At 39.0% G+C, this 25,715-nt stretch overlaps 1 protein-coding gene across 2 annotated transcripts in view; it reads right to left on the reverse strand.

Annotated features, from left to right (window-relative positions):
- LOC118816652 (striatin-like) overlaps nt 1-25,715 on the reverse strand; it is a 63,708-nt gene that overhangs the window by 34,911 nt on the left and 3,082 nt on the right. For both annotated transcript variants that reach the window (XM_036583150.1, XM_036583148.1), the window contains exon 2: nt 1,591-1,694. In XM_036583150.1, the coding sequence (XP_036439043.1) occupies nt 1,591-1,694 (104 nt within the window). The remainder of the gene's footprint in view (nt 1-1,590; nt 1,695-25,715) is intronic.

Below are 25,715 nucleotides of genomic sequence, written 5' to 3' on the forward strand. Positions count from 1 at the left end.
AACCCTGGGCCATCATTTCGATACGTGGGCAAGAAAAGCATCTCCGAAAACCGAAGCAAATAAGATCAAATTCAGATGTGTAATAATGGCCATTTTAGAACAAAATCCAAGATGTCATTAACTGTAGAGCTACAGCTAAACATCTACTGCATCTACTATCTTGAAAAACAGCATATCTATGAAAACTCAAATAACCCAAAGAAGAATCCAGTCTGCCTAAGCACTGTGATTATACCTTTATATCCCTCTTAACTTTTGCACCTGTAGCTTCAAATCCCTGTTGATAATCCTCTGGCTGAGGGAGATTCTAAATGAACCAGAGACAGGAACTACTCCCCGACCAGCGCAGACAACGATGACTGAGATTGATCACACTGCAAACAAACCTGAATTTCCCATCCATTCAGCTGCTAAATCACATGAAAAACTACTGAAACCTTTCAAAAAACCTCATAAACTATACACCACAAGACATAAGAGACCCACTGCCTATGAGTATATAAATCCAGAGTTATAATGAGAACTGTGCACATCCATTTTATATGGTTCTCGCACCTTTTCAAAGAAAAAAAAAAATTCAGAAAAAATTTCCAGACCAATGTTAAAAAAGCAGAGTTTAGCATTTACTTGAAGTGTGGTGCAAATATGAAATTGTTGACATATTACATAGGGATGTGCATTTTGACTCTTGATCTGCAAGACTGAAAGAGCGGATATTTAGAAAAAAAGGGAGCATTTTGCTTAATATGCATCATAATACACAAATATGGAAAAAGCCATGTTAGCAGGCTAACAAACTCAGTAGCCTAAATGAACATTCAGCAGCACACAGGGACGTACATTTGAAAACATGTCATTCTAAAATAAGCAAAGGAGAATCTTTTTGGTCACTGCACTTGAGTAATGAACATTGCCTCTTCAGATGAGCTAATAAACTGTAACAATAGAAATAAACATTGCAATGATAGATGGAGACGACTCGTGAGCTTCTGCATGAGGTTTTTTGCTTTTAGCCCAAGTAGTTAGCCTAACTAAGTAGCTTTACTAGCTCATGTTTAATAGCTGCAAAGCATAACTTAATATATGTAGTCAATCTTTACTTTGAGCAAAGCTGTCACACTATACAGCCCTATTAATGCTGTTAGTTAACAGTGTTTAAAACTGAATTGTTTGAGCAAATTGTTGCCCACATAATTTCTCAGTGACTTTCCGTGACACAGTTTAATGAATACCTTAATACTAGTTTCAGTGTTTAAATACTGGCAGCTGGAATGGTAAACTGAGTACTTCAGTGCCTGTGCAAGTTTCTAGTGCTATGTTTGCTTCTAATTTCAACTTCAGTAGAACATGGAGAGCAACAGCAGAATGATGAGAGAATGTGCCGATTTGCTAAAGTAGCAAATTGCAACAAACTCTCAAACATATTACTAAACACCCTGCAGCCTGAAGATAAAAAAACAATAATAATCTCTTACTAGGGAGAGTAAAATAAAATTCACTGACTTTTCTAGGCTTTTTTCAGAAGTGAGGAATCCCTCATTTTAATGAATGCAAGTAAAGAAAGGAGAAAAATAGAGTGCAGGTCCATACCTCTCCTGTTTCAGCGCATACTCCAGCATCTTTATCCTCCTCACAAGGTCCTTCTTCAGGTTCTCCTGCCCCTTCCTCTCGCCATGCAGGAAGGCAACCTGAGCCTTTGGGCAGAAAACATAGAGCAATGAGTTTCCCCAGCAACAACTACTGTTCACATCGTCCTCAGGGCTCGGAGCACCATTGTGTCCTTTGAATTCATTAAAACAATTACAAGGTGAAATGTAGCTTCATTCTTTTTTTGTTCTGAATGATCTTCATCTGGGCTCCTAATTTGTTTGAGTAACAAAAATGAAAACCACAAAGAACTGTATTTTGCTAGAAACCAGCACCAGATGCATTAGGCTGCATGTTAGATGCAGTTTGGAACTGAACTCTGCAGGAAATCTCCGGGAGGAGCTATCATAAGCCAATCATAATAATATTATTAGTATCCACACCGACCAACCACTTCAAGTACATCTACTTTATATCAACACTCATGTACCGTGTAGATGCATTTTGCAGTTCTACAATTACAGACTGTAGTTAATCTGTTTCTCTGTGTAATTTGTTAGCCCCCCTTTACCCTGTTCTTCAATGGCCACTGTGATTTTAAACGCTGTGTCCTTTTACTGTCCATTCTATTAGACCTATCTTCTTGGTCCACCTTGTAGATGTAAAGTCAAACACAGTAGCTCATCTGCAGCTGCACAGTTTGTGTTGGTCATCCTCTAGTCCTTCATCAGTGGTCACAGGACGCTGCCCACAGGACGCTGTTGGCTGGATATTTTTGGTTGGTGGACTATTCTCAGTCCAGCAGTGACACTGAGGTGTTTAAAAACTCCAGCAGCACTGCTGTGTCTGATCCACTCAGACCAGTGCAACACACACTAACACACCACCACCATGTCAGTGTCACTGCAGTGCTGAGAATGATCCACCAACCAAAGGGTACCTGCTCTGCGGGGGTCCTGACCACTAAAGAACCTTGTGTGACAAACCAAAACAGGGTTCTATTACTCAGGTTTTGAGTACCAGAGAAAATGTCATATCTTAATCTGTCTTTTCCTCTAGTCGTTTTCAAGCTGCAGTTTTCTGATGCTGATGCATTGATTAGGTTATCAATGCATTAGCAAAGAAACCCTAAAACTAGTGATTGCATAACTCAGATGGCATGCAGACTGTTGCAGCAGCCAATGTAATTGCTGGACCTAAATCCCAATGCTATGTGGAAATAGCCCACCTCTGACCCTTATTATAACTCAGTAATGGCACAGTTCTTTTACTGTAGCTCGTCCTAAACGTCCTCCACTGCTGGCTTCCCTCATTACTGTATCTCCCGCTCTTCTCTTAGTACTGTTCTATCAGCGTGGAGAGGCTGTAGCTGACGCACACAGACTGAGTCACAAATATCACACAAACCCACACACGGACGGCTCTGCTTTCACTGAGAACATGATGGGGTACATCTCAGCCAGGAGAGCACGAACAGCAGGAGAAGAGCTCAGTGCTGCTTTTAGAGCGTTCACTCTTTTCAGCACTGATGGCAGAGGTCTGGGTAACTTCTCCTTCTGCTGTTTACAGGTAATCTGTTTTAGTGATGACAGACAAAACCTTAAGGCATCATTTGAGAATACAGAATAATAGCTGGTACTGATAAACAATACAGCAGGGCCAAAGTGATATCCATTTGGTCAATATTAAGGTCCCATGGATGTATAGGTATCTGTAAAATGGCATTAAATGGTGCCTCTACAGTGACTGCAGTCAACAATCACTCATTGCTCACCACTGCGACAAATCTACACTGAAGACAAATATTTTGAAGGAAAAAATAGGCAGGCTGGGGAAGCAGAATACTGTCCAACAAGATCTAGCAAATGGCCACATTAGATGATGATTATTTCATTATTCATATTTCATACTGCTTATTAAGATAAACCCTTACCCACAGACACAGAGCTACCATGTTGATCAGAAAAGTACGGATCCTTAAGTCTGAGGGATTATCAACACCACTGGAATGAAGAATTCAAACTGTACTTCTTCCTTAAAATTTAATGATATTTTTATTTGTTTATTTTTAGATGTAAGCCAACTTTCTCCCAATTTAGGCATGGCCAATTCCCATATGCTAGCTTGGTCTCGCTCCACCACATAACAGCTACTGACCCAGGAATGTGAGGCCTAGCACATGGTTCCTCCGTATTTTTAAAGCGGCAGCTTGCGCAATAATGAGAATGCTTGGAATGCACTACAGAACATCATATGAACATAAAGAGTATTCCAGTGCTTTTATTTTTGACAACATTCTTCAAAAATCAGCCATTAGTAGACGCTGCCCAACATGTATGTGTCCCAGCATATGTCCGTGATTGGCCAACAACACTCTTAACAGTCTCCTTCACCCTATAACAATACTGGAAAGGTTGTGAGATTGCTGGGTACCAATAGAAGGACACAAACCCTTCCAAACAGTCCAAGTGAGTTTTACATTGACCCCAGAACCCCAGCCACTGTGTCAGCAAATCAATTGTGCAGAATATGGAGAGCAATGCCAACCAAAACATCAGCAAGCAAGGATGCAGCAAGGTTTGACAGCAGCACTGCAGCCTCAAAATGACTCACAACCCACCTTTAATATCCCTAATTTAAATAACACAGGCTTTACCTCCCCTCCCCCCCAGTCAACCTACCATCCATTCTGCAACCCACGCATGGACGCAACCACCTCATGAGGCCTTGTGAACCTTCTTCCTTCCCTTCTGTTTGAATCCCTCCCATTTGAAACAGAATATAAATCAGTGGTGCGCATTCACCATCTGAGACGGAGTCCTCCAAGTGAAGCTTGCAGGTTTAAGCTGAATGCTCCGGTGGAGTCTCAAACAAACAAAAATCAGTTAATTAAATCTTATACTGTGCCACAGCAAAACAGAGCACACTAAAGCATTAACTTCATGTCAAGAGAGGAGAAGGCCTGAGCCATTCTATCAGCAAGCTGGAGTGACTGAGAGAAGTATAAGCTCCTAATAAAGCCTCCAACACCATAAACCAGCACCCTCACACTTTATACTAATCAGATCTAACACTGATTCAATACAGGAAATGATTTAATGGGCGAGGAAATGTAAAACCACAATTCAAATCATTACACAGATAAGACTGAAGGAACTATTTACTCTTAACATGGAATACAAATCCTTTGGATTTAAATGTTTGAAAATAAGCTGAGAATTTTAGTTAGGCCACAAAAGGGAACCTACTTTATTGAATATTATTAAAAATTGATGAGGACGGGTTCTAATCAATGCAGTTGAATCAGCCCCTTAAGACTGACAAAAAACAGAGAACATATTTCACAGAAAATTACAGTGAAGCCTTAACAACTTAGTATAAAATAAACAGTATTTAATATATCCACTCTTTTACTCATCAGTCCATCTCTTAGATGTCCAGTTTTCGCATCTAAATGAAAATTGTCCTCGTCCACATCCTTTCAGACTCTTGACGTTGGGAAATCTTCTAAGAGTGGATGGAATTTATGCCTAACATCCAAAATCAGTGCAGTTGAATCATCACCTGATGCATCACAACACTTTTACATCTCTAACACATGCACAATATAATTTCTAAAGCAGTTTAAAAAAAGAGCTACTGACAGTCTAAACCAGTTTGGCTGGCTTATGAATAGGAAAATCATAATGCAATGCGCAACACTTCTATTTGGAAAACTCGTGATTTGGAAACTGTGCATAATTCATCATGTAGCATGCATTCAGCAGTTGCAGTGGAGTGTGCACTAAAGCCCTGGCCATAAACAGAGCGCTCTCAGTTATCTTCTTCCGCTAACGGTCACGTATTAACCAGAGCAAAGAATGTCTCCGCAAGAGGCAAGGACAGGACATGTTCTATTCCAGGAAGACACTGACTGCATTATTGGAGGAGAGTGCATAAGGGGCTCTCAGTCTCTTTCTCTGGCCCCACTTGGGAACTGACTGCCTATTAACAGCAAATTAGGCCGGCTCGGCTGCAAGCAAAAGTTCAGAGACACCAGCAGGGGGTGGAAGCACTTAGCCAAATGCTCTTCTACAACCTGCCTCTGTCACCTACTTCCAGATTTCATTCATTATGAAGATCACTCACACAGAGGTATATGTATATTTGGGTGATTTACGCTGCAGTTTTATGATGTATATGACGTGAACCAGGCCTCAGTATTTGAATGCTGCTGCTATTCAATAAGGCATGAATGCTTTTGCTGAATAGCCAGTTGCCTATTACTGCCAATGCAGCACTTCATTTGATCCATGATATTTAAATACGCAACTGATTTTTCAGTTTTTTTTTCAGATTGGCCCTTTGAACAGTAAGTAATATTACTCACATTGTGACTTTGGCTAACTACTGGAATTACCGAAGTACTGGAAATGTGGTGTTCATTTTAAAAAAAATAATAATAATTCGCCATTGATCAATTGGGCTGTCAAGAAAACAGAATTTGAATTTGCCACAATAACTCATAAACGGTGCATCTATAGATAAAATGATTGCACTTTTAATATATTTTGTTCAATGCAATAAACATTGTGCCTTCAGAAAATGAGTGTTTTTCCTTTTTTCTGCCAGTAGCGCTTTGTTACCGAGCATTGTAACATTTTACTACCAGCACTGGAGTCAAAATTTTTACTATCGTGCCAACCTTGTCTGTACCTGTAGGCCGGATTAGCTGTAGAGCACAGCAGGTATGATTTGCTACTGAAGATTCCCACACAGCGTCAGGATGTGATCAACCACACTGTTCTCTGGATCAGTCAAACAGTAAAACCTAACAGGGAGGGATATAATCCCCTACAAAGCACTATTTACAATGCAAAAAAGCTGCCCGCTCCACAAACAAGGCCAGTTCTCTCACTGTTACTGCAAACACGCAAGCGCACAGATGACTGGCTTTGATAAGCAGCCAAGAGGATTCCACGCATTCCAGCGTACAGGCAGATACGCAGAGAGACGAGTGGGTGTGTGGAGAAGCCGCAGATAGTGTATCTCTGAGTGCGGCCTGTCCTTATCCATGCTTAGGGAAAAGAGGCAAACCGCCAGTCAGAGGAACTCTAGTTACACTCTGAGCTTTGATGAAGCGCATGCAAAGCACACGCTGATGCTGATCAGGACAGGATTCACCCTCTACTGGAAGACAAACTCTGAGGTGAACGCTGGACTGTCGAGAGAGAGGGGCTAAAAGGATAGCATCTAAAACAGACGTGGTTCGTTGACCATTATCGCAAAATAGCCTCAAACAAATTTCTAATGTAAGTATCCTGACCAACCTCAGACTTTCTAGAAGAAAAGTCGTGTCTGTGTTGTGTAAATTATTAAACATAACTCACACATCAGTTGGTTTAAAAGTAATGCAGGCCAATTTTCTACATAATATAGTGACGGCTTTAAAGTGAAATGGTTCACTATAGTGAAAACACAGATTTCTTTACCATGATGGTGATAGGAAGCAGTGGTTTCAATGTTTACAGCACAAAAATAGCCATTTTATTTACTATCAAAAATGACCATTGTGCCTACACGTACCTTTATATGTAAATGCTGATGATGTTCAAATAGAGGTGAATTCAAGGAAAATAAGTTTTATTTGAGGACTATTTCGCCTTACCAACACCCTGCATGTACCTCTCTCCTGTGAACGTATTTTAAATAACACGTTTCACTCAAAAACATTCCTGTTTTAAAACAATGTCTCCGGCATCAGGCAGTGTATTCTTAACCCTTACTCTTCACAAGTAACTACTGTGAACAATCCTGACTAAGTTTATCTAAAACAAAGAATTTCAAATCAAACCACTCAGAATTACTCAATTCAATTATGCAGAAATCCTGAAAAAAAACACTTTAAGCCTGCCATACAGGTTCATCAATGAGTTTTCAAAATACTGCAAAACATATCACAATTGCAACATGTAGCAATATAATAATTGCAATGTGGCATTTTGTACCTTTTGTGCAGCTATCCATCCATCTCTGAAATGGAGTTATGAGGTTGTGATATAACAGCAACGATATTACAAAAAAAGAGGAAACAAATAAGAACGCTCAACCATAACCGTCAGAAACTTAAAGGGGAATTCCATCAATTTTTCAAAATTTCTGCATCATTCTATCGATGTAAAAAAGTTAATTCAGGAGCGACCTGATGTGAAATGGTTCACTGCAGAGAAACTTACACACTCTGATTTCTTTACAGTGGTGGTGATGGGAAAACAATGTCTGCAACACAAATACAGTCATTCTATTGACTACCCAAAACCACTAATGAACCTACATGTTTTTATATGTAGTGTTAATATTGGGAAAATACTGATAAAAAGTTTTCTTTGGAAACTATTTTGCCTCACAATGTCCTGCATGTAGGATTCTGCCATGAGTGCACTTTAAAAATACATTTCAGACCATCGAAACAATCATGAAACAGTGTTTCAGGCATCAGGCAGTGTTATCATAACTATTTCATGTAATACATTTATGCGAGGGAGCTTTTAGAGCCAAATTCTGAGTCTTGAATGGAGTGTTTCAGATCAAACCCCTCTGAATAACCTGCATCTTATCTATTTTATTATGCAGAAATTGTGAAAAATCAGTGGAACTCCCCATGAAAACTGCTACTTCTTCAGCAGCACAATATCGAGACAGAAAGAAAGTAACATCTAGAACTGTTCTTGATGTTCTTTCATATATTTGACCACTCAACACTGTCACAGGAGCAGGAGGAGTGGTGAGAAACTGGCCTTGGAAGTGAAGAAGAGGAATTAAGAGAGACAAGGCAGGCCGAGGGAGTAAAGAACAGGACAAAATCTCTGAACATTCTGTTTCCACCGTGCTCGACTCCTCAAACTCCCAGAGGTAACCAGCTGTCAAGCTCACCATATTTCACTTCACCACTTCCCAGCATTCCAGCAGCTAAGCAACAGGCATGCATGTTAATTCCCCTTTCAAAAGACGTCTGATTCTAAAATCTGATTGGCTGATCAAAGTTGTAAAATAATCAATGTGTAGACACAAACTTATTTCCGTATTAATGCGGCAAGTTATGATGACACAGCCCACAAACTACATTGGAAGGTGGAAGAACAATTTCAATAATTTAAATAATTTGCATAATTAAGGAACGCTGGTGTATTTGGTCACCACTGGTGAAAAGGGTTTTGGGCACGATGTGAAGTGGTAACATCATCATTCATCACCTGATTTAGGCTCAGCGTTTTTCACTACCGACCATCAGTACACACATCTATACTGTTAAGTTAAGGGTTAAGCAATGCAGCAAACACAATGTACAATCATATTCACAAATAAAGGCCAGATATGCAAATAATTCATATTTTTCTTTTCTACTGATTATCAAGAAGGAACTTTTGGTGCAATAGGATGTGAAGAGCACATACAAAATGCAAGGTAACCAGCCGTAAATCATAAAATAAAATCATAATAATCATTGTGCTCAGGTTTTGATAGTATTTTTGTTTTTAATGTAGCACTATTGGTTCTTTTGTTTCTGGGCCAACTGATCAGATGTCTGAAAAAATGAACACTGTGACATATTGTGGATCGAAGTATCGCAATATTATATTTTTGCCACACTGCCCACTTCTATTTTTTTAGAGATATATCTGATAGACAGTACTGCACAAATGTCAGACCACAGTTCATTTATTTTATTTCCAATCAAATAGGCCATTATGTCCAAATTTTTAGTGTCAGGTAAAAAGCAAGAAACATATTTAAGAAAAACGTACACAGAAGCCTCAACAATAACATTTTTTTTAACCCTTTGGTTTATTCACTGCCTTTTTTGCTGCTTCCATTCTTTTCAGGAGACTTGCTTTCAGTTTTTTCAAAGAATATTTTTTCACACCTCCAAAGTTCAGTCACAGAAGTAAGTGGCATTTTCTGTTTCTCACAATCCAAGTAATGCCAAACACATTCAGTGATGCTGAGGTCTAGACTCTGGGGTGGTCAGTCCACTGTTCTGAGAACACCAGCAGCTCCTTTAATTTGTCTATTTTCTTTTCTCAGTAAGAGCTTCTTGACAGCTACACATGCTGTCAGACCCTGATCTTTGAGATGTCTTCTCACAGTGGAAGGATGGACAGAAACACATGATGAGCTTGATTTTCTCCTGTTTCTCAAAGATGAAAGCTTTAAGTGCTGTCTATCTGACGGGGTCAGTTTTGGTGGTTTACCACGTCTTGCACAGTTTCTCCGGCTCTGAACTCCAGCTCTTCCACTTATTTCATTCCTGCTTTTCACTTATTTTCTTTTGCCTTTTTCCTTCCTTATACATGTAAGTGGATTATCCTATATCTTATATGAATAACTTGTACATAATGGATGTTTCAATAATAATAATATAAGATCTATGACTTTTGCACAGTACCGTGATTGGTTTATTACAATATCAGCATTGCAAAAGCCAAAATTGTGATAATAATTAACATGTGATATCTTGTGCAGTCCCACTCCACATTTTCCACGAAAATCAACTCTCAATTTCTGTACTACAAATCTACTACTCACATTTCATGAAAAGGGGTGAGAAAATATACAAGTAACTGAATAACTGACTGCAAAAAGCATCAACAAATCAATTCTCAAAAACGTGACTTTTGAGTCATTCCTGATGCACTAATTAGGTGTAAGACTTGGGGAATTGCAAACAATTACAAACAGCTTAAAGGGGAAAACACTCTGGATGGTTTCCAACAGGCTTGCTCAGAGTTTGGCATGAGGTACAAGCCGCCAGACAATAAGTCAGCCTGCCTGGATTGTAGACAAATCAATCTTCACGCCACTGCAGGGAAGCTTTCAGCATCCCGCAGAGCCTTTCAGAGACAACAGGCAAAAGGGGGGATGAGGGACAAAGCCCGAGAGAGCGGACGGGAAAGGGAAACAGCTTAGTTTACATACAATCTATTCAATATCCATACGAAAAATGACGCAGAGTCACGTTAACTGCTCACTGTTGCTCAAACACACCTGCTTCAACTCATTAGGTAATTATGGAGATTCTCAACCACATGTGACAGAGCAGGAAAAACACAAAGGGGTTCTTTTATTGGCATTTTTTTTGTCTACTTCCTTTTCTCAGTAAAAGCTTCCTGACCGCTACATGTCCTTTCAGACTCAGAGTTTTCTCACAGTGCAAGGATGGACAGAAACACCTGAGGATTTATTTCAGACCTGAATCAAGAGTGGAGCTTGATTTTCTCCTCTCTCGCAAAGACGACAGTACTGTTTATCCAATGGTGACTCGCTGGTGGTCTATCAGGTCTTGCACGGTTGTTAGCTATTGTCTAATCTAATCTCCCCAGAACTATCTACTGAAAAATTAATAACTTCAATGGCTGTTTTGACTGGAAATTAAGTAAATGAAGGATGTTCTCTGACTTTTGCATTACTGTAAAAATAAATAAATATATAAACAAGACTGGTGTACTGTTTTTATTGTTTGTATTTCACTACTGTCCAAATGGTTCCTTCCACTTGTGTTTTTTTCATCAAACCAAATCTTTTTTTAGGTCAAAATTCACACCCCTGTGAGATATATCTGTCAAACCGTAGGAGCCGTGAAGACCACCCAGCAGTGGTATATCTTAGGAAAGGACACTTTTCTGCTGAGCTCAGCCTATTACAACCGTCCCAGCTGTCACGTCTAACCTTAGTATGACCTCTGAGTCACCACACCGGCTCCAGGTCAGGCCACCAGCTGAGGAACACACTCAAACGACAGACGATGGCACCAGTTCAGACAGTCAGAGCCACACCTCTGTGATAAAGGCTGTCAATAGCAATGTCATTTCCCTGTTCAAACAAACAGCTCCATGACTACGAAAAAAAAGACAGCGGCTACCTTCAAAACAACAGCGCAGACGAAGACCTGCTGCAGACTAAACTGCACAAACATACGTTACTGGTCAAAAGTTCAAGGTCACTGTTTACAATGATGCTGAACTGATTCTTTTGTAGATACACGTATAAGATGATTCTAAAATGCCACTGCTTTACAACATCAAGGGTTTCAAATCATTTGTAGGAAGATGTAAATTAAGAACTTCCAGGAAGTGATGATGATGATAATGATGATGAACGGAGCTGCAGACGATTCTAAATGACTTGAGAAAACTGTACAACATCAATAATTAAGTTATTATAAAACGAATATCTAGAATGTCTATTATTTATCTTCATCAATTTGTCAATAACTTTATGGGGATGCAACAATAATAATAATAATAATAATAATAATAATAATATAGAACAGATCTAAAAATAAAATACTCAAATACTTTGATATATTGTTTAGGCTGCAATTGTGTAAAAATATTCTTTTTTTATTATTAATAAAAGACAAGAAAAAATTAATATGACAAGTGATTCCAAATTTCTGAATGGACGTTTCATAAAATATTCCATGTGCACATATGAAACACATTTGGTTAGCACAAACACATCTTAACAAGACTTCATCTTGTTTGGAAATGCTCATTATTCATCAGTGGGTCTGCTCTTCATTTTTCTAATTATTCTGTGATTTATTACAATAATCTATTCATTTTATCTGCTATGTTTTCAACTCATTATCGGTGAATACAGAGACTGAGGTTTTAAAAGATCAAACTCTACCTATACTCTCACAAAACAAAGGCTGACAAGGTTGTGTCATGCTTCTGCCCCCAGCTGTAAGCAGCTAGGTGCTAATGAATGCTACAGTGATAGAGCCATTACTGAGATTGAGGGACTCCACCTTCATCCAGAACAGCACTGTCTGCCTGACCTGTACCACCACAAGATTAAAGAAACCGGAGTGAAAGGAGTGAAAATACTGCTATCAAACAAGAGATTTAAGACTTCAGGAACTACTGAAACAGCACTATATCTACCACACTGCCCTGTTTCTAGTTCCTGGGTGTCTTTCAGGCCAAACATGTCTTTTTGTCTGGTGTCAAAGTGTAACACTGCCGCTGTGCTCCAAATAGTCTACTACATACTGCCTGTGAACTGATCATGCCTAAAAGTAGTAAGTGGTTCACAGTATGTGATCAACATGAATGTCTCCAGTACGCTAAAGATACCCGGATGACGTACTACTCTGGAAAATATTCCAGTACGCGTGCAGAGCTATCTTTGTGATATGCTGCATCCTAAAATGCAACGCAGCCGTTTTGGTACGATGTAACCACTGGCGTAACCACCTGGTTCGCTCAGAACAGTTCAGCCCTGGGTTCAGCCTTATATGGATACATAAATTAAATAATAGGAAATAATTTTTCCTGCTACTGCTTCGCTGCTGGTCTTGAGGTACGTGGTGCTTACTTGGTCTATTTAATAAGGAAAGCTTACTGAACAGATAATAAGGTAAAACAGTAACTCACTACAGCTGGTCTCAACCAAACATTCCCCTCAGCATCAGCTTTTCAGGCTCCTGCGTGGAGTCACACTGCATATTATTCAGTCAAACTAGCTCGTATTACCAACTATGACTATAATGAAAATGAAATGACTCGCAAACGGAGGAAAACAGGTGTGCTTGAAAACCACACAGGTTTACCACACAGACTAACAAAAGCTGACACTGTTAAAGTTTATTTGTGGCTTTGGAGAGGAGTAGAAAACAAAATCATGTACTCTGTCACGGTATCGTTCAAAACTCATCAGGAACGTCTCTTCACCAAAATATACAGTTAGACCAGTGTCCAAGTATTTGGACAGTGACAATTTCTGTAATTTTGTCTGTGTACACCACCACAATGGATTTGTAAAGAATCAGTCAAGGTGTGAGTGAAGTGTTCAGCTTTAATTCAAGAAGTTTAACGAAAAAATGACAATTTCTAAACAATTTTAAAGCAATATTTGTGTTAAACTGCTTGAATTAAAGCTGAAAGTCTTCACTTAAATCTCATCAGCTCAACAGCTTCATTTCAAATTCACCGTGGAAGTGCACAGAGGCAAAATTACAAAAATTGTCTAAATACTTATGGGCCTGACTATATCTACGGGTGTTGCTAACCTGGAAAAGAGCTGAAAAGTAGATAGCAACAGATGCTAAGTGGGTATGGGATAGCTGAGGAAAGCAGGGCGGGTTTTGGGATCAGGCTGACTGGCTCAATTCTTTATGCTGGCAGATGTTCCAGTAGAACAGCACACAGATTGTGTCACATACTGGATGCTGTACTGTATACCACTATGAAGAAAAGCCATTTGGAATGCACTCTGTATGACACAGACACTCTATGACATGCTGTTTTGTTTAAAAACGGACAAAAGTACAGTCAGATTCAGACTTTAACATGGCTGCAAATAGATGTGGGCAATACGATGATACTTTATTGATAACTTTTGTTGGTATCAAAATAAACAATATGCTTCTGTGAGCATATCATGGATATTTTTAGTACTTAAAGAACACTGAATAACTACACATTGTACTGAAAAGAGAACATTATTCAGTCCTGTTTCATTGTATTCAGGGCAAAATGTGAAGCACTGAGTTTTGTTGCAGTTTTCAAAACGTGGCATCACTAGCATATTGTGTTAATGGTAAAACATTGCGATATATATCACATATTGTGACAACGTCTTTAAGCATTGCAATATACATTTCACCAGATTGCCCACCCAAAGCGAGTGTTTATAGTTATGCATAAAGCTTTTTTCTCATTTGTTAAGACAGCTGTAAATGTCACAGTGTCACTGTTGCAAACAAGGCTACTTCCCCTCTAATACCCGCCCCATATCTACACGCTCAGATGGAATTACGGGGAACTTTTCAGCTGTACTTTACATCCATGTGCTAACGATGGGCATGTTGTCCGTCAGATAATGTTAACGAGCCCACCATCACCCCCACTTAGCGCTCTGCCTTCACAGGGCGTTTAGAAATTTCACACTCAGTTTGTTCTTACCCACAGTTAGCTCAAAATTTCTCATGGCAGTCCCGAGACGTTCTTGTTACTAGACCACATCTGGTCTCTTGTGACTATGCTAAAAAATAATACTTGTTCTGGCAATTGCTGCGTTCATCTAATACATTTTATCCATGTACAACCATTTGACACATTTAAATCATGTCAATCCAGAGTACCAGTATAGGTTCAGGATACACACAGAGCAACATGAACAGTGCAAAAGGCAATACTGCGATACTGACTAAGATTCAATACATCGTGTTGCTCTAGCATCAGGACAAGTGCACTGCGGTCTAGTTTGTCCCCAGTGGCTCTTATGGAGACAAGTGCAAGAAGACTTTCCATCCAAAAAATAAAAAAAAGGAAAAAAAAATAGTTAAAGCTTAAAAAAGTGGGTTTACAGTAACAAGGTTGCAGCTACAGTCAGACAGCGAGGTCAGACCCAGTCAAACTGGGTAACCCACTTACTGACCAGTCACATCCGCTTTCTCATCCAGGCAGGGGGCTGCTTTATCTGGACCTTTAATGAAGGCTGGAATTTGGAGCTGTCTGTCCATCTGGCAGAGAGAGAGTGAGTGAGCGAGACCACAGAGAAAAGCAAGAGAGACAGAGCGCGAGAGTGCACACATTTGGGACAGTGTGTGCACGGAAGTGTGCACAGGAGAGACACAGTGACAGTTTTAGAGTTTTGGCCCAGTGGTCAACCATACTGGATGTGAAATGAAAAAGTGACTACAATCAAAGTGTGAAGAGTCAAACTTCAATTACAGGGTATTTTTTGGCTTAAAACTTCCTTTTAACCTTTAGAAATTAAACATTTTTATCTTATAAGTATTATTATATTAGTATATAGTACCTTATTAGAATATAGTATCTTGTTAGTGTCTTATTATTATTCATGTCTCTGGTCATATCAAGCACAAGTCATCATTCAGAAGACAAAACTCATGTTTACTGTAATCTTCCCTTAAAATGTAAAGACTTTTCCCAGCCTATAAAACTTCTTTTTTTAAATTTTCTCACTGTGCACCAGGGAAAAATAAAGGGAAAATAATATTAACTAATAAAATGTTTCACCTCCACCTCCCACTTATCATTGAAATAAAAAGCTGAGCTGGGTCAGAGACTCTCACTGATACTGTGTTTCACTTCGAAATACGTCACAGTACGGGGGGGGAGAAAATCCCCTTCACTTTGGCTGTAACATTGTAGGCCTATACATATGGACTATATGCAGTCACCATTTCAGGGTATTAAATTGCCACTATAAAAACCTCTTTTCATCACTCTGGTACAGGTTACTTTCCATCTCAGCTGTCCATTAGACTCTACAAGCTTGTTTACGTACATTTTAGCAAACTGTAACATGGCCTTCTGGGTTTTGAGGTTTATCAACCCTCTGAGGTCATGCTGGTGCATTTCTCTCTTTATGGTAGCTTTACCATCTGTGTCTACATCCTGAAGAGCACTCTTGAACTGACTAGCAGTTTTTCTTCTTTACTGAATGTATTCTCCTGACATTTACCGCTAGATGACGATTTTTGCATTGTGTATAAGTCATGTTTTCTATGAATATCATCCTGTAGGGAAGTCTGAACATGGTCTTAGATGGCCATCTTAAGTCAAGTGCTTCAATTAAAAGCAGCTCATTTTAAAAGTTACTCTGTTCCGATGGTTTCTCATTCGCTGCTTTTAATGTAAACCATAAGAGCTGAAAGATTAATAGTTTTTATATCTTACAGTCTATTATCAACAACATTAATATGTTGCAAGTTTAAAGTAGGGGAGTTTTACCTAATAACATAGAGCTTGTGAACTGCTTCTAGATGAATTTGATTATCAGAAGCAACCAAACATCCATGTGTTGTGACATCACAACCACAAATAACCTGCGGTGCACTGTGTTGAGAGTTCAGCCTAGAAAAAGTATACGCTGGTCTTCTTAGCTCAACAAAAGGCCCATAACTCAGTTTATAGAAAACAACTGCAATTTAAATCATAATCACATTATTGGTTAGAAAAATCGATCGCAATTAGATATTTTGCCAAATTGTTCAGCCTTAGAAACCACCGCCAAAGCCACCAAAATTATGCATCCTATCAGATAACAGTGGATGAGAAGGAGGAAGAGCTCATATTAAGCAAGGACCCAGGTTTAAATGACTGGATTTTTTTCCACTTTTTCGTCACTAAGTCCTGTCTGAGAACTCACAGAATTGTTTACACTGTGCTTCAAGACATTTTAATGTATAAAATATCAAAAATCAAACTGAATCTTGACCTTGGAATAATAAAAAAATAAATAAATATCACATCAAACTGAAAGCATGTTTACCATTAAACCCTTAGGTCTAAAAAAGAAAACAGTACTACACTATCTGTATTACCTACATATTGCACTGTAACACACAACACTCCCAGGTCTCATCCTCTAACCCATGTCAGAATTCTCCACTCTGCTCCACAACATGACCTCAACATCACTAGCACAATGACTCACTTCCTTTTTTTAGGCATGTATCTCCTCCTGTGTGAGAGCTGTTGCAAACGTTTGTCTTGAAGGCAAAGTCTTGCACCTGATGACTCTATAGTCCACCCTTATGCTACAAGCTCCTTGCCTAAAAGCCAAAACTGCTGGTCAGTCTTGCTTAAGGGGGCCACCGGGGAGTCATCTGTGTTTCCAGACAGTCAGACGTTTAGAGGCTAATGAAAAATAATCAGTCTGTTTTGCAGTCAGTCATAAGCGGCTCCAACGCTGCTGACGAATCTCTACCGCTTGCTTACAGCTGAGACATCGATGATTAGAACACGAAAAAAGCTACTAATGGACATTTAAATCATTTCTGCTTTTTAAATATATACATTTTATAATTTAAACATTCTAACAAGAAAATATGACCCTGTCAAAAATATTTCAAAACTGTATAAAAAATATGTATGGTTACAAATTAAAAATAAAAAGGTGGACATTTTAATATCCATTTATTAAATGCAACTAGTATAAGAGGTGGTTCATACCTCATTACTAGACTGATTTAGTGGTTTATCTTTATATCTTATTTGCAAATCACAAATGCTGGCCTTCCATGTAATATTTTGTTATAGGAAAGCTAGCTATGACTCTGAATAATTCCTGGTATAGAAACGTGTCATGTCTGAGTTAGCCATGTCATGGCTTTGCAAAATTAATCACGTATTTTATGTACAGTGTTTCTACACATCTTATGCTCAACATACTTCATATATGGACTGTTTGAATATGTAAAAAAGTAAGATTATTGTTTCTCGGCGTCAGTATTAACAAAGAGATTCCATATCAATACAGTCCTAGACCACAGAATCTGATCCTTCACTCCAAGTAGAGCAGTGCACTTTGAAACTGAGGAAAAAACGCTAATCAATAGGAGCTGTGCTGTACATGACTGAGCGCTAAAAATCACTCACAGCCTCTCTGGCTGGGAAAGAAGGCATTCGCTAATTAGCCCTTGTTGGCCTTTGAGAGCTGAGAGGTTTTGGCTGTGTCTCATCTTTGACACCTTCCACAAAGTTCGGCCTAGTTAAGATACCACTTCACCCACGCTGCCTCTCACTACACACACACACACTCCAAAGATTCAGGACTGCACAATACGGACAAAAAAATACGCTGTGATTTTATTAAGATATGATGCAATTACTATATGCATTTTGCTTGATACACTTGATGAAACCTTGCTGATTATTAGTGCTGGGCTTTTAGTTTTAGCAGTACAGTGCTGTGAAACTGTAAAAATCACCTGATTCTGTAATATGTATGAAAAATATCACGATACTGAATTTTATCAATTACCACCAAGCCCTGAAGATTAGCCTCATTTATTTTGATCAAAATAAATTCTGAGTAAGAATGGCTACGAATGGCTTGGACATTTACTTTCCATAGTATTGTGGAATATTTAAAGGTTTGTTGAACAATAAATAATTTTTTACTTTACACTTTTAAAAAGTGCCAAAATAATTAGTGGATTATATTATATATTAGGATTTATATTTGTAATCAATAACAACAGGCCTTCATAAAATCCAAGTCCTAGCATTCAGAGTAAAACTCAGAGTTGCTGTTGAAGTAAAACAGTTGTTGTGGGAAAAGAAGTCCATCTAAAAGTCTAAACAGTGAAATGAAGCATGTCTCCGTGAGTGATGCGGTGCGTGTGAAAGCCTTCTGATGAGCCTGTCACAGCTCCCTTGTTCGCATCTTGCTGCATTTCATAATAAGCCTGAGCGCTAACCGAGCTCATTTCCTGTACAACACGCTACGCCTTTACACACAGCACAATGAACGCACCCAGTCTTACGTAACTGGCTTGTTCTTTTCAGCACCTGCTGCTACATGCACACATGCAGACGCGGCTCTTCTGACAGGTTTGGTTGGAGGATCCCTGACACTTTGGGAAGTTTAAACCTGGGCTTCCTGGGTTTGGGGTTACACAGGAAGGGGGTGGGGTGGGTTTATATCGATCACATGACCTTCAGCCTTCTCTACTTTCAGCTTGTGGCTGATTCTGTCGTGCAGAGTGGGGGTTAATGATTTAGCGCTCACTGCCTACAGCATAACAGGGGACTTTTTTGTCGCTGTTGTAAGAAAACGCCAACACTGTTGTTATTTATTATTATTTTTAATTTGCCCCCCAGTTGCCCTTCATGTTTTGTGAACATTCCATTAATAGCCCTATAACAATTTTGAAAAGCAAACATTATAGGCTTTGAAACCTTTCAACCTTTGTTAAAAGATGTAAAGGACATTTTTGTTTAATTTTTTGGTTATTATTTTGAAGATGGATATGACAATATTTATAACATATGTATAACCTATTTCTGTGTAAAAGCGTAGACCAAACCACTGGCACAATATTACTGTCATCAAAAACACTGCAATATAGTCAGTAATGGTAATATATTTTACACAATAATGGCCTGAACAAAATTTAAATTTAAATAATTTTCCCCCTTACCTCGAAGGGGATTTTTTAAAATTTCTGTATAATTCAATTATTTAGATGTAAACAAAGTCATTCAGAGCCAAATAATGTGAAACTGTCACCGGGAAACTCATTCCTTTACCATAGTAGTGGTGGGAACCAGAGGTCTAACTAAAGATCTACTAACTACAATGACCAGTGAACCTATATGTCTTGAGTTTTTATGAATAATGTTGATAATGATAATATAGTGATAATACTGAAAAAAATGTGCTTCCTTTTGGTTTATAACACCCTGCATGTACCTTTACAAAAAATATATTTCAAGCCAAAAGCCAATCTCAAAACTTTCACAAAACAACGTCTCAAGCATCAGGTAGACCATCCACAGCCATTTCATGTAATAATTTTCTTCGAGGCAGCTTTTAGACGCACTGAAAGCTTCAGACATCTGATTCCTATCACCATCACTGTGAACAATTCTGACAAGTAGGGAATCGTCCTCCTTTATATTAGCTAAACTAGGGAAAACAGTGAAGACAGGTTTTTGGCCGAACTATCGCTTGCAAAGGGGACAAGCATGTAAAAACATGCTATCAACAACAACAGCAACAGGTTAGTCGTTGGCTTTGGGTGGCTTAGCTGTAAGAAATGATGGGAAATATTACACTTCACTGTCAATAAAATGAGATGTTCTTGAGCAGTCACAAATGAGCCCAAGGTCACCATGCAAACTGCCAAGCGTCGGATCCAGAACTAATCATCCAACATTAGTACCTGACTTCACTAAAGCTCTTGTGCCTGAATGCAATCAGATCCTCACAGCAACGTTCCAATGTAACAGAAGAGCAGAGACTTTTACTGTAGCAAAAGGAGGAACAAATTCCCTATTAAATGTTCTTGATTTCTGAAGAAACATTTGATAAGCAGACGTCTACAAACTTTTGGACAGTGTTTTAGCCATGAACACATCAATGGGGTTTTTAGGAAATCCAGTCTAGCAAACGCTGACCGCTCGACCAGCGCTTCCTTCATATCCCTCTGGCTGCAGCTGCTCCTGGCTGAGTGACATCATCACACCAGCAATAATGGGCTCCAGGAAATCCAGCCTGCCCGTGACAGAGCAGAAGGAAGCAGGAAGTGTGTCACTACAAGTGTCCTTCAGATTTTAAAGGGAAGAGCGAGGGCCGGGCAGGATGAGGAGACGCAAGACTGGACTGAAGGAATCTCCATTAGAGTCCAGGAAGTCCAGAGCACACAGAATAGAAGATCAGCCAAGCAAATCTGCCTCCGTTATTACAGACGTGAACTCCAGTCTAACTGAATAAAGACGTTAGTTCAGTCTGAGTGCAGCTCAAGCTGTGATGAGCCGTCTGGAGTGAAGATTAAAACTGATTAGACATTTTGCAGCATCTTCTATTACTACCTGAGACGCACTACGGGTCCGTCAACGGTGTCACATTTCAAGCATTTAGTTCAATTCAGGTGGACTGAAACTATGTAGGATATTGAGAGAGAGAGAGAGAGAGAGAGAGAGAGAGAGAGAGAGAGAGAGAGAGAGAGAGAGATATGAAGGAGAGACATGAGAGAGTATAAGAGAAATGAGACACAAGAACAACAGGGAGTACGAGAGAGATGGAAAGAATAAGAAAATACAAACAGAAAGAGAGTGTTAAAGAGCGAAAGAGCAAGTGAGAGAGAAAAATAAAGAAAGAAAGAAAGAAAGAAAGAAAGAAAGAAAGAAACAGACAGAAACAGAAAGCGTGGTAAAGAGAGAATTAGAGCAAGCAAGAGAATAAAAGAGAATAAGGAAGAAAGGGACAAAAGAAAGAGAAAGACAGAAAAAAAAAGAGCAAAAAGAGAGTCAGAGAAAGTGAGAGAAACTGAAACAGAAACATAACATGAAAGAGCAGAGTAACTTAAGCAGCACTGGGAAATGAGCAGTAATGTATTTCTGTTGAAATGACTGAATGAGATTCATAAAGCTGAACACTCAGTTTAGAAATAACTTGAGCTCTTTTGTTCAAACTGCCTGAAAAAGTGAGAACTTCACATTTATTCCTTATCCTGCTCATAAATGTTCTTATTAATATCATTTTAGAGCAAGTACAGTCTTTTTACAAAAAAATGGATGTGTTTTTAATGTAGTGGAGGGTTAAAATCAAGCAAAACAAAAAACACAAAACAAAAAAAGAAATAAAAAAGGAAACAAACAGTGAGGAGGTTATGACGGCAGCTACTTGAAAAAAAATCTCGTGCTCACGCGTACAGCACAGAGAGAGAGAGAGAAAGAGAGAGAGAGAGATAGACAGAGAGAGACAGAGAGACAGAGAGAGAGAGAGAATGTTTCTGAATCTTGCGGTTTACTATAAGAGGAAGTGTTTAAACAACGAGCAGCGCTCAGTTTTTGGCGCCACAAATGTATGAGCCAATCAGCGATGAGCATTCAGTTGCGGTTCTTTTTGTATTTTGGCTGATGGAGGAGAGAAAACACACATACAGACAACTAGACTCATCAGGCATCTTCATGCGCACACAAACACCTGTCTGTAGTGACTCTGTTCAAATCATCTCAGGAACGTTTAGACCTGCACTGTCAAACTGAGACATTTTCTGACGTGCTAAACTCAACACCAACTACACAGATTACAGAATATTTACAAAAAATACAGCAGTCAGAGCCCATGTTTCATTTAGGTATTTTTAAGTGGATTTCTTATTGCCCAGACGGCCTTTATTTCAGATTCCACTCTTTTTGGGAGAAGTGCCAAGAAAAAAAAACCTGCAGTGATAATTTTGCACACCTTGTCAGCTACACATCCTTTCAGACTCATACTTCTGAGTTGTCTTCTCACTGTGGAAGGATGGATAGAAACACCTGTGGATTTTTTCAGAGCTGAATCAAGAGTGGAGCTTGATTTTCTTCTCTCTCTCAAAGATGAAAGCTTTAAGGACTGTTTATCTGATGGGGACAGTTTTGGTGGCCTACCAGGTCTTTCAGGTGGTTGTTAGGAGTTTTATTTCATATTATTAAGTTCTAATCATTTTTTTTTTACTTCAGTTTTGGAAAACCCTGTTATCTTCCATAGACATTGCTCTTTATTATGCAAGAGCATTATCTTATATCTGATCTCCTCAGAAATATCTCCTAAAAAGTGAATAATGGACTGAATGGTGGTTTTGAGTGGAAATTAAATAAACAGATACCAGTCTCTGACTTTTGCGTATATTCACAATAAAGCAGGATTTCTTACTTAACCAGCTAACTTTAAGCTTATTTCAATCTAATACTAGATTTCCCGTCTCAGGAACACTTTTTACCAGGATACATCACCATGGCTACTTGTGCTGCACGCCTACCCTGCTCCAGTGCAGGCTAAGTTCAGGATTACACATCTTGGACGAACCATGGTTGAGCTTCTCACCAAGCAGGGACAGCTTTTTGACAGAGGTAGATCCCTCTGGTCCTTTTTCCGATGTCAGTCACGTGATACATAGAGCTTTCCAGCAGAGGAAACAAGTCATACTACATAGACAAGAAGAAAATAAAGCAATTATTAAAAATACACTGGCAATGGTGACAGCACTGCTTTTTGCCTGTATAAAAGCTTTACTTTCTGAATATTTATGCAGTATGATTTTCCTTCTACCAGCCCTTGACTCCTCACATGACTGGCTACTCGTCATAAACATTATGCTTTCCTGTGCACACATGCATAAGGATTAATCATAGTCTGAGTATCTAAACTTACGTTAACAGAGAAAGTTGTTAACCACTGCCGTAAACGGAGATAGGAACCAGCCAATCTAAAAACAGTTTAAAGCTTTTAATAGCTTCCTTAAAAAAAGTAATCACATGAAATGGTTAGAAATAGGCTTCCTGATGCCTAAGACAATTTTTTTCATCAATCTTTAGATAAAATTTTGGTCTAAATCTTTTTTGCTATGCGTAGGTGGGGTAGTACAAGGATGGTAAATAAAATGGCTATATTTGTGTTAGTTCCTCTCATCATCATTGTAAAGAAATCCAAATCAGTACGCTTCTCTACAATGAACCATGTCACATCAAACCACTCTGAATGAGTTTGTTTAAATCTCAACTGCTGAATTACACAGCGATGTTGAAATACCAGTGGGATTCTTCTTTAATGCAAATGAGCTGAAACACTTCAGTGCAAATGAGCTACAATATCAGCAATATCTACACCAAGAGACACTAAAATAGTCAGCACAACATTTTCATATCAGTGCCTCGCTTCTATAATAGAGAAGTGGCTCAAAAATGCAATTGTTGCTGCAACAGTGACCTGATGAAACATTTTCACTGCAAATGCGCAACTCAAAATGCAGCGAACCATCTCTGATCTTCTGGAATCAAGAGTATGGTCAGTATTTTTGTCCAATTACAAATCACGCTGGATTTAACATCCGTGTATCAGATCCGGTGCAAAAAGGCTTTTTTTTTTTTTAAAGCAAACACAGAACCAGTTTGCATGATGCTAATTGGTGGGCTGAAAGCTTCCATTATCTTTTAGCTATGGAAGCAAACTTCAGACATTCGAAACATCTTGAAAAACATCATTCATACAAAAAAATGAATTCATATTCATATTGAAATATTAAATCTTCTTTAAAGAGTGCCTTCGGTTCAGTTTATGCACTGGTACAGGGCATTATGACGGCTAAGGTGCACCAAGTAACGCGAGGGTGTCTCATTCTGGGGATTCACGCACTCCATGTTTGGCTCCATTAGTGCCAAAGATTGTAACTTTCACCAGCCTACCATTGAATAAAACCAATTTCTATTCATTATGTTTATTATGTTGCATGAAATGAGATACTTAATGTCTATATATACACAATATAGAGTAATAAAAAAAAGGCACTTTATCTCTTTTTATGATCGACTGCTTTGATTGTGTATCAGTTCGAATTTAACCTGACCCAAACTATCAACCACAGTTGACATGGAAGTGGACCGAGACTTGCGATTTTTGGCAGTTTACAGTGTGGAGTGTTTACATCTGTCAAAGCGAACCAAACTAAAGAAATTGATTGGTCTGCACAAAAAAAGGTAAGTGTGAAAGAACTCATCTTCCTTTAGAGCATCAGCTGGCTGGTCCAGGTCTTTAGAGGAAAACTAACCAACACATTTCAGAGCAGAGCTCTTCAAAGGAGCATCTTCCAAGTTTGTCAGATATATGTGAAATGCCTCTGAGCTCCACTCACTAACCCTTCACGCTGTAGTGCATCTTGGAGGCCTGACAATCATGTTGATCTCAACGAACATTTAACAAATCAGTGCATTTATTGCAAATAGGGATGTGTGTTCCGACAAATTTTGGGTTTGTGAACATCAGTTTGGCCAAAAAAAGATTTTGGCTGCAGTTTACATAGCGCTAACTGGTGTACATAAACTTGCATTACTTGTTAGCTACTTCAGCCTCGCAGCTCCAGTGCATGACTAAACAAGCAAACTTCACACACCAAACGTCTCCAGATCAACTACGTTTGGGATAAACTTCCTTCTAAATTTGCCTTTTTTAACTTCTAACTAAACTTTCAATTTAAGCAAAGTGGTGGAGGCTGTTGAGGTCAGGACATTATGCAGCACAGAGCTGTACAGAAAGTGGGCTGCCTGTGAACATCTCTGAAGCTCAGACTGGCTCTCTCCTGCTGATATGACTAGCCTGCCACCATAGGTGTTCCTCTCTTTCTATTTTTTTCCTGCTAACAACTCCCACTCGCAGGTATTTTTAACCTGTCTCAAAGGAAAGCAGCACTTTCATCCAGTTTTCGGCCTCACGGAATGAGACAGCGTTCCTGATCTCCATCCTCTTAAAGGACATGTTTCAGGATATCCACGGCCAACAGTGAAGTCAAGGTGAACGGAGTGAACCTATTTTACAATCACATATACAAGCCTTTGCACCAATGGTGGTCAAGTACGACATACAATCAGAAATCAACACAGAAGTATGAAATATGGGAGGGGGGGAAACACAACAACATGTCCAAACACAAATATAGCCACTTTATTTACTAAACCTTTTTACAAATTGTTTTCTCTGGGGACTATTTTGCCTCACAACACCCTGCATGCACTTATCATAAAACAATGTCTCCAGCAACATTTTCATGACCAATTCACGAAATAACTTTCTCTGATGTCATTTTTACAGGCATTAAACTCTTCAGATGTCTGGTTCCTATCACC

The sequence above is a fragment of the Colossoma macropomum genome, unplaced genomic scaffold (genome assembly GCF_904425465.1).
Source record: "Colossoma macropomum unplaced genomic scaffold, Colossoma_macropomum, whole genome shotgun sequence".
NCBI classification, from domain to species: domain Eukaryota; kingdom Metazoa; phylum Chordata; class Actinopteri; order Characiformes; family Serrasalmidae; genus Colossoma; species Colossoma macropomum.